The sequence below is a fragment of the Aricia agestis genome, chromosome 3 (assembly GCF_905147365.1).
Source record: "Aricia agestis chromosome 3, ilAriAges1.1, whole genome shotgun sequence".
Taxonomy (NCBI): Eukaryota; Metazoa; Arthropoda; class Insecta; order Lepidoptera; family Lycaenidae; genus Aricia; species Aricia agestis.
In genome coordinates, this window is record NC_056408.1 from 12,423,766 (window position 1) to 12,437,544 (window position 13,779).

The window sequence follows — 13,779 nt, forward strand, 5'->3', positions numbered from 1 at the left end:
CACTAAACCGTATGTGTAACATATTGGGCATAGCTTAAATTCGAAATAATTTTAGCGTAATTCAGCATACAATTTTACAGATATGCTAAATATACATATAGGATAAATTTATTTAAAACCTGTAGATAGCATAAGGGTAAGAGAGTTGACAATATCACGGCCTACACAATATCATCCCGTTATGCGGGCTCTACACTCGCGGCGCGAATTGCGACCGCGACTCACGGATGCTACGCGCCGTATACACGATGCGTACAAATACGAAGCCACGAAGCGCAAACACTCGCGGTTCGCGGCCTTCGCGGGCTTTTGCGCCGAGAGTGTAGAGCCCGCATTACATGTTACTTAGACTAGTAGGCGCGACGTAGTCCTTAGCCGATAACAAACGTCACACGGTACAACTACACATTACAATTTACGTAGACATTCCCTATGAAACCTTCCGTAGCTATTTAAAATTTAAATGTAAGTAGACGCCGTATTTCCATTCGTATAGATCTTAAATTCCTGTGACGCTTTGTAGATATCGCGTAGTTTCGTTAGGTAGCGGCGTTGGCCTAATGCTAGTGAACTAGGTCAGCTGCAGGCGAGTGGCGCCTATAGTAGGATCGGGACTAAAAGTCCTCAGACTGTGCCTAATTGCGAGTTAGATGGTTATAATACAGTTTCCGCCCTTTGCATTACAGTATTGAAAGCACTCGCCTATAAAGCTATAAAGTAGTAAATGATTAGGGCTGCCATGCGTCCGGATTTCCTCGGATTTGTCCTAGTTTAAAGGGCGTCCGGGGACCGTCCGGCCGGGTTTTTGAAAAGTATCCGAGGTTCACGTCACAAAAGTTGGATTTCTCTCGACCAAAGTGCCGGACACTTTTGTCGAGAGAAATCAAACTTTTTGGTCAAGCATACACACGGTTTCTTCTTTAATCAAAAAGTACGATTTCTAGGAATTAAGTTAATCAGATTTTAACAAATTCTTGATGGAAAAGAAATGTTTTTATCGTGCTTACCGGCGACGGCAATTTAGGTGATGGCAGCCCTAAATGATCAACCTCCTTACTAACAGAAATATGCCTACATATACATATATAGCTGTGTATCATCTTTTTTGTACGGGGGTTCGTAATTAATATCCTGGGGCTTTGGATCAGGTTACAAAAGTTCTGATGCACCAGAAGAACTCACAAATTACATTATACTGAATACACCACGCCGGACACCAACGTCAAAATTAAATGATCTATTAGGCTTTTAGTCGATACATGCAGCATTTGATCCCCCATCCCCATACCACAGAATATAATATAATACCATACTTACTCCCACCGGTAGGACGATACAGCTTCACACGAGATTCCATGACAAATGGAGGGGCTAACATATTAGAGGTTGTTATCTGCATGTAGACATAGATATATACAAGTAGTTAGGTAGATTGAAAGCAATAATATAGCCAATTTTCGACTAGAAATTTAAAGTAATTTTAATGTACCGAGTAAGACATTTTAATTGTTGATTTTAATGCGTAAGAATTGTGAAATACTTTTTCAGATTGTTATAATTTTTAATGACGCGTTAGGGACATTGTCGAATTGTATTTTTAACTTTCTGAAAGACCTTCGATAGTTTTACCGGCAAGATCTTCTGTCGACTTCCGCTATTTGATTAACATTTATTTTTGGATAAAATATTTTAAAATAGAATATAATTTAAATATATATTCAACACTGTATTTGCTAAATATTATTTAACTATATTATAGTTTAATAAAAAATTAGAACACACAAGTACAAAAGTAGCAGCAGTGGCGAAGGCTCAAAAAGTGAAAACTTGAAGGCGCAAAGAAAAGTTTAATCGAACGTCATAGTTGCGGAATGAACATAATATACTCCTGCCACAGCAACCTATGGCAACAACTTTCCTTTCGTATGATAAGATAATGTGCCACGTTTTGTAGGAAACAACATCTCGAAACGGAAAAAATTAACTTCGTATAAGTTTTTTCTTACAGGCTGTATGATTTCTTAAAGGCATTTTCAAGCCACTTGCCAGTTTATAACATTATTATTTTAAGAGTGCATTTTAGTAAATGCTAACTAAATTTTTGTATGCGTGGACTACTACTATTAAAGTACTTAATCATTTCAAAATTATAATATTATTTTATACTTCCTTCATACTCACTAGTCACTAGTCACTTCTGAACGATAAAAGATAAGGTAAGAAGTCGAGAAGCGTAAATAGAAGATAATATTATTATGTTTTATTTTAAGATTAAATTAAATTTATACAATTGTAGGCATGCTCCAAATAGTATTATCACTTGTTACTCAACTAAATATTTATTAAATTAATTTTAATATAATATTTTTCATGGCCATCGTCTATTTATTATTATACTGCTAATACAACTAATTATTATTTATTCAATAGTACTAAATGAAACACTAACATCTAAATCAAGGTTTGTAATACAAACAAACTGTATAGTATTGTTATAACTGTCTGACTTTGTGCTACACTTGTACTTGTAGTAATGCAACAGATTGCCTATTATTATACAATTTCTGTATCGATCAGTATTTAGCCAAGTTGCAATCGATGATAAGGACAACGAAGTTAAATAATCGGCCAAGTGCGAGTCGGACTTGCGCACGAAGGGTTCCGTACCATTATAGAGCAAAATTAGGCCAAACATTTTGTGTTTTGTATGGGAGGCCCTAAGGAATACATCCCATACAATTTTTTAAATTTTATTTTAATATTATTATTAAATATCAAAGTACACATATACTAAGGATTTTATGAAAAAGTCAAGTACCTATCTGTTGTCATTATTGATATAGAGCAAAAAAGACAGAAAAATCACGTTTGTGGTATGGGAGCCCCCGCCCTTAAATATTAATTTTATTTTGTTTGTAGTATATTTTGTTGTTATAGCGGCAACAGATATACCATATACACAATCTGTGAAAATTTTAACTCTCTAGCTATCACCGTTCTTGAGTTACAGACGGAGACATACAGACGGACAGGCGGACAGACAACGAAGTCTTAGTAATGGGGTCCCGTTTTTAGCCTTTGGGTACGGAACCCTAAAAATGTATTGGACAATTGTGACGAATTCGTAATTAATAATTTATCGAATACATAATGGCCAAAGAGCCAGCGACAGGCGACAGCCAGTCTTTCGCTTAAATATAAAATGACGAAACTCAGCCAGAGTCGCTGGCTCTAACTCTATTAAGTATAATTAATTCCTTACATTTTTGCCTTCGAACTCCTTTCATGCTATTTATCAACGATGGCAATTTGTCTAAATTCTTATATTTTACGTGATGTCTGACTTTTAGAAAAAATGAACTTTTTCTAGAAGTCGTCACTTTACACATGGTCAATAGTTTTCTAACTCTACAACTCAAGACCGTAGTTACCCTCTACATATTTCAACAAATGAACCTGAATTAACCAAATCAACAGAATACCAACTTGAATGATGGTATGAATTACAATTTACACAATATAGTAAACTGTCACGTTAGTTTGTTACTGTCGATAGACGATGGCCGAAACTATTCAAAATGTAGAATGTTAAAGTTATTAAAGTTTATTTGAATCTATCTTTGTTTTATTGTTTCTTAATCCTCAGTAGGTAACGTAGTAATTATTATTACCTAATTAATAGGTAGTAGCACCCCAATAAGTACGATACAATAGCAAAAAGTATAAGCTATAAAGAATAGCTAATTATTTTAGTGTAAGCTATTCTTGTGTAGTGTAGTTATAAGCTATTCTGAGTTATGTACATTAAACAGAACGTAAGAGAAATTTTACAGTAAATGTACTATCAGAGAAATGTATTCATAGGCAGTTGGCGGACTTGCATAATATAATAATATGATCATGTTCGTCAATTGTCGCCCTAACCGACCTAGAAGTCCATCATCCGCTTATGAATAACTTATTCCTCTAAGGGCCAGACATGGCAATGTAGCGAAAGGCTGCGATGAATACTGTTATGAAACCCCTGGCCTGTAAGTTAGAAACATGGAGTGGCGATATATTTTAAGTTGACAGTGTAGCTGGTCTTCCGTGGCCGTCAATTCATTATCTTAAGGTAATATCACACATCAAATATAATATCTGTCGACGTGCAGTCGTAAATCGCAGACACATCTGCACAAATTTTGACCATATTACTCTGCGAAAGGTTTTAAAAATCGGCCAAGTGCGTGTCGGGCCACGCGCATAAGGTTCCGTAGTACCGCTAATTATTTTTGATTGATCAATGACAGGATATCTATAACGTGTTTTAAATCATCTCAGTTACGTTCAAAGGAATTTGCACCATTAATATGAGCATTCATGCCGAATTACAGCTTTGTAGGTCCTATAGTCTCTGAGCAAAACCGCGGATAGACAGACAGACAGACAGAGAGACAGACAGACGGACGGACGGACGGACGGACAGACCGAAACTACAAAGTATAAGGGTTTGATAAAGGTATTAAGCTCATTTTCCGTCCAGTGTTATGTGTTATACTGACACAATTTAACTTGGACACACTTAAACTGTTTTAAATCAAATAAAATATAATGGAAGAGAATGAACACACATTTCGCCTGTTTGTATCTAAAATAAACGTAATATTTTGCTACAAAAAAGCTACGACAACGTTGTGCGACCGCTACGAACTCGCTACGCAGCCGCAGGCACGGCCGCTCCACTCCAGCTGCGATAAAACGACTAGTGTGGCAACACCCGAAAGTGTACCACATAATCACAAGATAGTTTAGACACAGCACGAGATCAGACAGTATAAATACGACCAATTAATTAAGTACAGTCGATAGTCGTGTCGCTTCCTAAATATAACAATATCGTGTTTATTTAACCTAGGAAAAATGCGTCTGCTATCGTGTACCTTACTGGCGAGCCTGCTGGCCTGCGCGTGGGCAGGGAAAATAACTAATTTAGCAGAGGACCCATGTAAGATTTCAAAGTTTATTACCTGAGATATTGGTTTTTTTGAAATCAAATGAACCCATTTTCGTTAGTGTTTTATTCTAAGTAGGTAAGTCAGTTTTACATAGTTACAATTATTCAGCTAAGAGTACTACATAATATATGAAATATGCAAGCTGCATAGAAATTCTTCGTAGAATTTACAAAAAAGAGGGAAACGTTTTATATTTTCATAAACGTTTAGCAATGAGGCAGACTAGAAGAAGCCGCCTCAGGTAACTCTATTGCTTTTCATTTTTCTTGTAACTTTGAACTATAGAACGTACATTTTGCATTTTATAAACTACTGATATCTGAACCACCTCCGTGTGCATAATTACTTGTACTATTATTATCTATTCTGTGGCATGGTCCACGAGATAAGATCGAGTCTCGGGAGAGGAAAGGAATAAGGATAGTTTTTAGTCCAGCGCGATAAACAAATTTTGTGAAAACGAGAATGCCAGCTACGCTACGTCTATATTATTTTGTACCTAGTACAACAGTCAAGAGTCAAAGATAAAATATTATCTCTGTAAATTGGAAAACATGCAATATCTGTGCTAAAGTTCAAGTACGTAATCTTGACCTAAAGCCCGACTTTTCTGGACTATTATAAAAAATTTAAGTAAGCATTTTAAGACCTGGAAATCCTTGTACTTTTGTCTTTTAAGAATTTCTCAATATAGCATTACATCGAAAACACTAAAGACGTCACTTCAAAATTGGAGTAAATCCCGCCGGAATCTTTCTTAAAACGCTTTACTTTTTATCCGGGTACGACGAGCCCACGAGTGATGTGTATGTCGTTCGTTACACCGACTACCGAGGCGCCCAAACTACTGAATCTGATGTAAATAATGAATGAGATAGAAATAGATTCGTATTGATAGCTCGGGTTACTCGGGTATCACAGGCTATGATTTGCATAGTCAGGACTTGGGCAATAGTCTAACTTACTTTTATTATTGTCACCTCGTTACTTTTATAATCACCGCCTTAAAACTGCTTCAAAGTTCAAGTTATAACGAATATACAGTGTGTAACAAAAATAAGTGATAATTCATAATACTTTAGGGTGTGTACATGATCCTTGTAGAGAGTTTACTGTGAAAGTAGCAACGCTGAAAGACGAATTTTTTTTTTCACTTTTGTATGGGCACAGAGTATATAATAGTACTGGTATGGTCAAAGGCCCAAGCGTCATGAGTTTCCCCCGAGTTTCCCCATACAAAAGTGAAAAAAATTTTGGTCTTTCAGCGCTGCTACTTTTACAGTGAACTCTCTACAAGGAACACGTACACACCCTAATATATTACTTATTTTTGTTACACTCTGTATACGTGACGTATGGAAATTAAATTTGACATAATGCATCGCAAGCGCAATGAAACTTACAACTTACTGGCAATGCGTTGCCAAATTTCATACATTTTAATAGTTGTAATACTTACTTTGTTATACTTATGACTTACTTACTAGATGACTCCGCGCAACTCCGTTGTGCCAAAATTTGTTTATTGCGCGGGACCGTACATATTCCGGGATGAAAAGTAACCTACAATTACCCTTTCCCGGGATTGGAAGTATCTACTTATCAAATTTAAGCAAAATTGATTTAGTGGTTTGGGCGTGAAGAGATAAACTTAAACTTTGCATTTATAATATTATAGTACTTATAGATAATCAGTTAAGCATTAAGTTTAATACATTTTCATAAACGTATCCTCTTACTCCCTTATTAAGCTCTGAACGAAATAGAGTCAAGGTCGGCGAACATAGTGCGGGAACAGGACGCGAGCAAGCTCGCCAATCTGCGGTACCCCAGCGCCGTGCTGTTCAGCGGCACCTGCGGCGGCACCATCATCAGCCCCACCTGGATCCTCACTGCAGCTCACTGGTGAGCCTCCTAACTCCTACTTCATATAACTATCTTGGTTTTAGAATCCGACACACTCAGAGCCCAATTTAAGGAAGGGCGAGCCGGGCGTTTGCCCAGAGCGGCAAAACATGAGAGGTGGCAAAATTTTTCTTCCAATATTATATTATAGCCATCCACAAGTTTGAGAATTTTAGCTTTCAACCTACTTCTGTTTGGAAAGCGGAAATATTTAAGTATTATACCTACCTCCTTAAATATTTCTCCTATTATCCCCCAACAAATTTACATAAAGGGCAGCGAAAATGTTCTTTGCCCGGAGCGGCTCAATATCGAGCTCTGGACACTGGTGTGCTCAATCAAAAAAACGAGAAATGTTTCAACCTTACGTTGATTATATTTTTTCAGCACGTTATTCGGTGACGGTATAGCCGTGCTGGCCGGCACCGCCAACAGCGAGGACAACACCGGCGAGAGCCGCTTCGTCAAGCGGCTGATCGTCCATCCCAAGTTCTCCGTCGGCCCCCACTGGCTCAACGCTGCTGCTTTCAACTTCAGCCAGGTAACAAATTGTATAGGTGTGATTAAATCAACTAAGAATGGATATATGTATTGATTATTGAGCACATTATGGTATAGTAGGTATAGGTACTTTAATGGACGCACCATACATAATATAACAACTACTTATTGATTTTTGCCTAAGCATCCATTCATAAGAAATAGATGATATTCTGTAACACTTGCAATTAATTTGTCCAAATCTTTTTTTTTTATGAAATGGATATGATGGAAAGCAACTTCCGTCGCCCATGGACACTCGCAGCATCAGAAGAGCTACAGGTGCGTTGCCGGCCCTTTAAGAGGGAACAGGGTAATAGGGGAGGGTACGGAAGGGAAGGGAATAGGGGAGGGTAGGGAAGGGAATAGGGTAAGGGATTGGGCCTCCGGTAAACTCACTCACTCAGCGAAACACAGCGCAAGCGCTGTTTCACGCCGGTTTTCTTTGCCTTGTTGCCTATTTGCTTGTAAGCCAAGTCTCACCAAGACTATACAGGGTGTAACAAAAATAAGTGATAATACTTTAGGGTGTGGACGTGTTCCTTGTAGAGAGTTCACTGTGAAAGTAGCAGCTGTGAAAGACGAAAAATTTTTTTCACTTTTGTATGGGCAAGGGCCCGAGCGTCACGAGTTTCCCCATACAAAAGTGAAAAAAAATTTTGGTCTTTCAGCGCTGCTACTTTCACAGTGAACTCTCTACAAGGAACACGTACACACCCTAAAGTACTATCACTTATTTTTGTTACATCCTGTATAAAGCCATCACAAAATATCCCCAGATCGCCGCCCACTGGGATTTTATGCTGGCTGAGCTGGAACAGCCGCTGCCGCTGGACGGCGTCACCATCGCGGCGGCGACGCTCGACGACTCCCGTGACCATCCTGCTGGACAACGAGTCGGCTTCGCCGGATACGGCACTGACGTTTTTGGGGTTAGCCTGACATAATATGATCTGGAATCCGCAACGCCCTAAAAAATTCAGACATTTAGATTTTAATTCTGACAATTATAATAATAATAATAATATCTATGGACGCTTCACACCACGTCAGTCTGGCCCCGTGGGAAGTACCTAAAGGACTTGTGTTACAGGTACCAGACAACGGAAATATATTGAATACTTTTAGGGGCTGTTTCACTATTTCCTGATAAGTGCCGGATAGGCTATCCACACCTTAACTTGACAGATAGAGTATGGAGAATCTGTCATATAAGTTATGAATAGCCTATCCGGCACTTATCAGAGTTTGGTGAAATAGGTCCTTAATATACTATACATATATTTAAGGTTTTTATTAAATGATACACATATTTAATACACATCCATGACCTAGGGACTTTGAAAACTTTTTGTTCCGTCGGCGGACCCTCGACCCTCGGCTTGAGCTACCAACAGCCCACCAACTGAGCCACAGAGGTCGTCATATGCGATGACGTGACTTCTGAGTAAAGTAGATTCCCTAATTTGCTGAATACAACAATTTCCAGGGAACGATGCGTCACCACATGCACGCGATGGATTTAGAGATCAAGTCCAACGAGGACTGCTCCATGTTCGAGCCGTTCACCCCTGAGGACATGCTCTGCGTCCAGGGCATACCGCCTAGGAACGACTACGCGTGCAGTGTGAGTTTCATTTCTTTGATAAATAAATTTGCGAGGCCCTTCGTCTTCCAAAAAACACCTTGTGAATCCCCCCTGGGGGGGGATTCACAAGGTGTTTTTTGCCTTGTGAATCCCCCTCTCACTCACCCCTGCAAGAGTGAATCCCCGGGCGATTGCCCTGTTCGCCACCCCCTTGGGCCGCCAATGTCGGTTATTAATATACGAGTATGAATGTTTTCCCAGGGCGACAGCGGCAGCGGCCTGGTGCGTGACGGGAGGCTGGTGGGCGTGCTGTCGTGGCTGGAGGACGACTCGCGCGCCTGCGAGCCCGGCAAGAAGCTCGTCTTCGCCAGGGTCGCTGCCGTCCGCGACTGGATAAGAAAAGTCGCCAACGTCTAATATAATAAATTACTTGCTGTGTGTCGTTTAATATTTTATTTCCTCATTTCTACCTTACCTGAGACAAGATCTATACAAATCGTAAGAGTAACAAAAAAATGTAGCGCTGAAAGATCATTTTTAGGGTTTCGTAGCCAAATGGCAAAAACGGAACCCTTATAGATTCGTCATGTCTGTCTGTCTGTCCGTCCGTATGTCACAGCCACTTTTCTTCGAAACTATAAGAGCTATTGAAACTTGGTAAGTAAATGTAGTCTATGAACCGCATTAAGATTTTGATACAAAAATGGAAAAATTATTAAAAAATTTAGGGGTCCCCATAAGTACAACTGAAACAAAAAAATTTTTTTTTTCATCTAAGCTATGCGTGTGGAGTATCTATGGATAGGTCTTCAAAAATCATATTGAAGTTTCTAATATAATTTATTTCTAACCTGAATAGTTTGCGAGAGAGACTCTTCCAAAGTGGTAAAATGTGTATCTCCCCCCCAACTTCTAAAGTAGGGGCATGATAAGTCTAAAAAAATATATGATATACATTACTAATAAGTAATAATCATAAATGGTAAACCTTAAGTAAACAAAAAAAATGTTTTTTCATATAACCTATGCGTGTGGGGTATCTATGGATATCTAAGTCTAAAAAAATAAATGATATACATTACTATAAAAACTACCAACGAAAATTGGTTTGAACGAGATCTAGCTAGTAGTTTTTTTATACGTCATATGGTAAACGTTAAATTAATTTTCATTAAATAAACTGAAACATAAAAATATGTAAATCAAAAACCTTTTAACCTTTTAATTTCATAAAAAATAAACCTTATTATTACTACGGGCGAGTCCAACTCGCACTTGGCCGGTTTTTGTCTGATTTGTTTGAGCAAGCGTCCCAGCGTCAACAATGGTAGAAATAAGCATGGAAATAAATAAATAAATAAATTTTCCCATACAAGAATAAAAAGTTACCTTCTCTTTCAATGTTGCTACTTTCACAGCAAAGTCTATAATAAATATAAGGGACCCATAATCACAGCCTTTATAAGACGCTCCCCCTACGGAGATGCCGTAATTTACTTACCGTTTTTAGAGCCTTATTAACTCATAATTTGAAAGCTACAAAATTATAGTAAAAATACAGCAATAATCTTCAGTAAGTATATGAACGTTCCTTTCATAGTTACTAATTTTCTATTTTTGTTTTTTATACTCATGATTTATCAGCTTCCAAAGTAATACCAATTCATTTAAATTCAAGCATATATCAGTATTACGGTTAATTGAAACACACGCCAATAGATCGACAATTTCATTAACTATATACTGGACGTTTGAATTTTTTTTAGGTCAATTTTGAACTAAGATAAGTAAAACAAGGTGTGGCGGTACCCACAATTCGCCTAACATTCCTGCGGGGCTAAAATGGTAACTTTTAGCAATTCCTCTCAATCAATTCAGCGACGATATTACGAGCAATATCGTCGATGATTCATCTAATTTTGTAAATTATCGTCCTACGTCAATGGCAATTCAGTTCATTAGCAGATTCATAATTGAAACTGTATTGCCATTCTGAAAAACATAAAAACGAACAGGACCGGTTTTTTTTCTACATTCATTTATGATTTTATGAATGATCCATGAAATATTTGATATAATTGTTATATTTCATGTATTAAACTGTACATTTATTGTATATTTGTTCATTAAAATCATTTTATAACTAAAAACAAAATGTTGTTAGGAATTTCACCATAATCTTCAAATATCGTTATATTTTCGTAACGTTACTGCCGCAAGGACATCTATGCCCATATAACAATATGAAAATTTAACCGATACTTGAAATTATTAATTATATGGAAACATAATATGGTGATATTGATTTAAAGAGAAGTATCCTAAGCATATGTTACCAAAAAGTAAGATTTTGCACCAAGGTATGCTATGGTTCCGAAGATACTAAGAGAACTCCGGATTCCTTATAGATAAAAGTTTGGGGGTTCCGGCGTTGTTTTACGAAGAAAGCATAATTATAATTATGCTACTATGTAAATTACATTCATCATCATCATCATCACTACCATCACACCGCAGACCAATTATACATAAGACTCTTGAATCCCATAAAAAACAGCGTGTCTGTAGTTTTTAGTTCTCATCTGAACGATAGATGGCGTTGAGTGTATCAAATTAGCCTAACAAATAAAAAAAACAATAAATAAATGCACCATCTAGTAGACTATTTTTAAAACACGTTCACAAACTGCAAAATTCTCCCAAAGATATCGCTGATTAATTTTAATCGGAAATGACATTTATTAAAGCTTTCTTAACTCTTTTAGTTTTTGGCTCTTTAAAAATATCTATATTTTTTTATAAATATAGATACTAAAAAAAAAAAAAATATTCAGTCGGCGGGATTCGAACCCGCGACTCCCGGCTTGAGCTACCAATGCGCTCATCCATCTGTTTTTCTGACATTATGTATTTCTATTGCCGCTATAATACTAAATACTAAAAACAAAATAAATTAAATATTTAAGGCGGGCTATATGTAGCTTCACTCTGCATCCTCTATCAGTTGTATCACGGGGAGTGCTCTAAGGAATTGTTCAGAATCATACCTCCTGCAACTTTTCGCCATCGCCCCACGCGAAAAATATACTTACCATCCTCATCACCTTGATGAGTGGCAGTCTTCCACCGTGCATTTTTGCGTAACTTTCTGCCGCGCACTGTAAAACTCTGGAACGAACTGTCACCAGCAGTATTTCCGGACCTATACAACCTGCAAACCTTCAAGAAGAGAGCTTATTCCCTCTTAAAAGGCTGGCAACGCACCTGCAACTCTTCTGCTGTTGCGAGTGGGGCGATGGGAGTTGCTTACCATCAGGTGACCCGTTTGCTCGTTTGCCCCCTTATTTAATAAAAAAAAACTACGGTATTAGTGATAATACTTAAGGGTGTGTATGTCCACTCACTCCACTATAAGTATAGAGTTTACTGTGAAAGTAGCAGCGCTGAAAGAGTAACTTATTTTTCAGCTTTATATTGGAAAAAATCATTACACGGCGGCGCTTTCCCCATACAAATCCCAAAATTAGTTTGCTCTTTCAGCGCTGCTAGTTGCTACTATTACAGTGAACTCTATGTAAGGGACACATACACACCTTAAAGTATTATCAGTTATCACTTAGTTTTGTTACACCTTATAATATAAGACCCAGGTTATAATTCCTTCATTTTTCCTAGATGACTTCTGAGTTCTGAATGACTAACGAAGTGACGTTAATTACTTCCAACAAGTAAACGAAACAAATAATATACCTACATTTACTTATAAATAGACCTATTTATAAGTAAATGTATATTATTTGTTCTTTTTAATACCTGTATTAAAAAGACTTCTGTTAGTATAAAACAATTCTATTTTTTTACTGAACAACACTGATGCCTGAAACCTTATTTACTATTGTGTCCTAGTCTGAAAATTAAAGTTTCATAAGGAATTTCAAAATAAATTATATTATAGAAGAACCTAAAATAGACATTTGATACTGGAGTTGACTAAAAATTAAAATGTTGTAAGCAGATCATTCAAAAGATTTACTGAACAACACTGATGCCTGAAACCTTATTTACTATTGTGTCCTAGTCTGAAAATTAAAGTTTCATAAGGAATTTCAAAATAAATTATATTATAGAAGAACCTAAAATAGACATTTGATACTGGAGTTAACTAAAAATTAAAATGTTGTAAGCAGATCATTCAAAAGAATTTATTTTAGCCTACATGTATTGTGTAAACTAACACTTTAGCTTGAATTTTTATAACTACTCGTATTAAGTACTTATACATTTTATAGAATGGCTAGGTATAATATTCAAACTTATTGTTTTCGAATAAGGTTCAAAAGTCGTGTTCAATATTCGTCGGTTACCTACTCACTACTGTACAGTCTGCACGTAAAATAAAACGAACTACATTAATTATAATTAATGTAGTTCGTTTTATTTTACGATTATTATTATTTTTATTTTATTTTATGAAATAAGGGGGCAAACGAGCAAACGGGTCACCTGATGGAAAGCAACTTCCGTCACCCATGGACACTCGCAGCATCAGAAGAGCTGCAGGTGCGTTGCCGACCTTTTAAGAGGGAATAGGGTAATAGGGGAGGGAAGGGAATAGGGGAGGGTAGGGAAGGGAATAGGGTAGGGGATTGGGCCTCCGGTAAACTCACTCACTCGGCGAAACACAGCGCTAGCGCTGTTTCACGCCGGTTTTCTGTGAGAACGTGGTATTTCTCCGGTCGAGCCGGCCCA

At 37.3% G+C, this 13,779-nt stretch overlaps 1 protein-coding gene and 1 long non-coding RNA gene across 2 annotated transcripts; one reads left to right on the forward strand and one right to left on the reverse strand.

Moving 5' to 3' along the window:
• Positions 1–615: 615 nt before the first annotated feature.
• LOC121725432 lies at positions 616–13,721 on the reverse strand. Its single transcript, XR_006035388.1, has 3 exons — positions 13,712–13,721; positions 8,189–8,191; positions 616–702 (listed from the first exon to the last, which is right to left on the reverse strand). It is a non-coding gene; the product is annotated as an uncharacterized LOC121725432 (long non-coding RNA).
• Positions 4,817–9,478, forward strand: LOC121725420 (scolexin B-like). The gene is made up of 6 exons (XM_042112398.1): positions 4,817–4,987; positions 6,749–6,902; positions 7,290–7,443; positions 8,222–8,374; positions 8,932–9,069; positions 9,292–9,478. Exons 1-6 carry the CDS (start codon positions 4,903–4,905, stop codon positions 9,445–9,447), a joined length of 840 nt encoding a protein of 279 aa, XP_041968332.1. The 5' UTR covers positions 4,817–4,902; the 3' UTR covers positions 9,448–9,478.
• Positions 13,722–13,779: the final 58 nt, after the last annotated feature.

Coding starts and splice junctions, on each gene's coding strand:
- LOC121725420 (XM_042112398.1), top strand. CDS start 4,903: ATGCGTCTGCTATCGTGTACCTTACTGGCGAGCCTGCTGGCCTGCGCG. Junction 6,903..7,289: donor ATCCTCACTGCAGCTCACTG/GTGAGCCTCCTA, acceptor ATATTTTTTCAG/CACGTTATTCGGTGACGGTA. Junction 9,070..9,291: donor GGAACGACTACGCGTGCAGT/GTGAGTTTCATT, acceptor ATGTTTTCCCAG/GGCGACAGCGGCAGCGGCCT.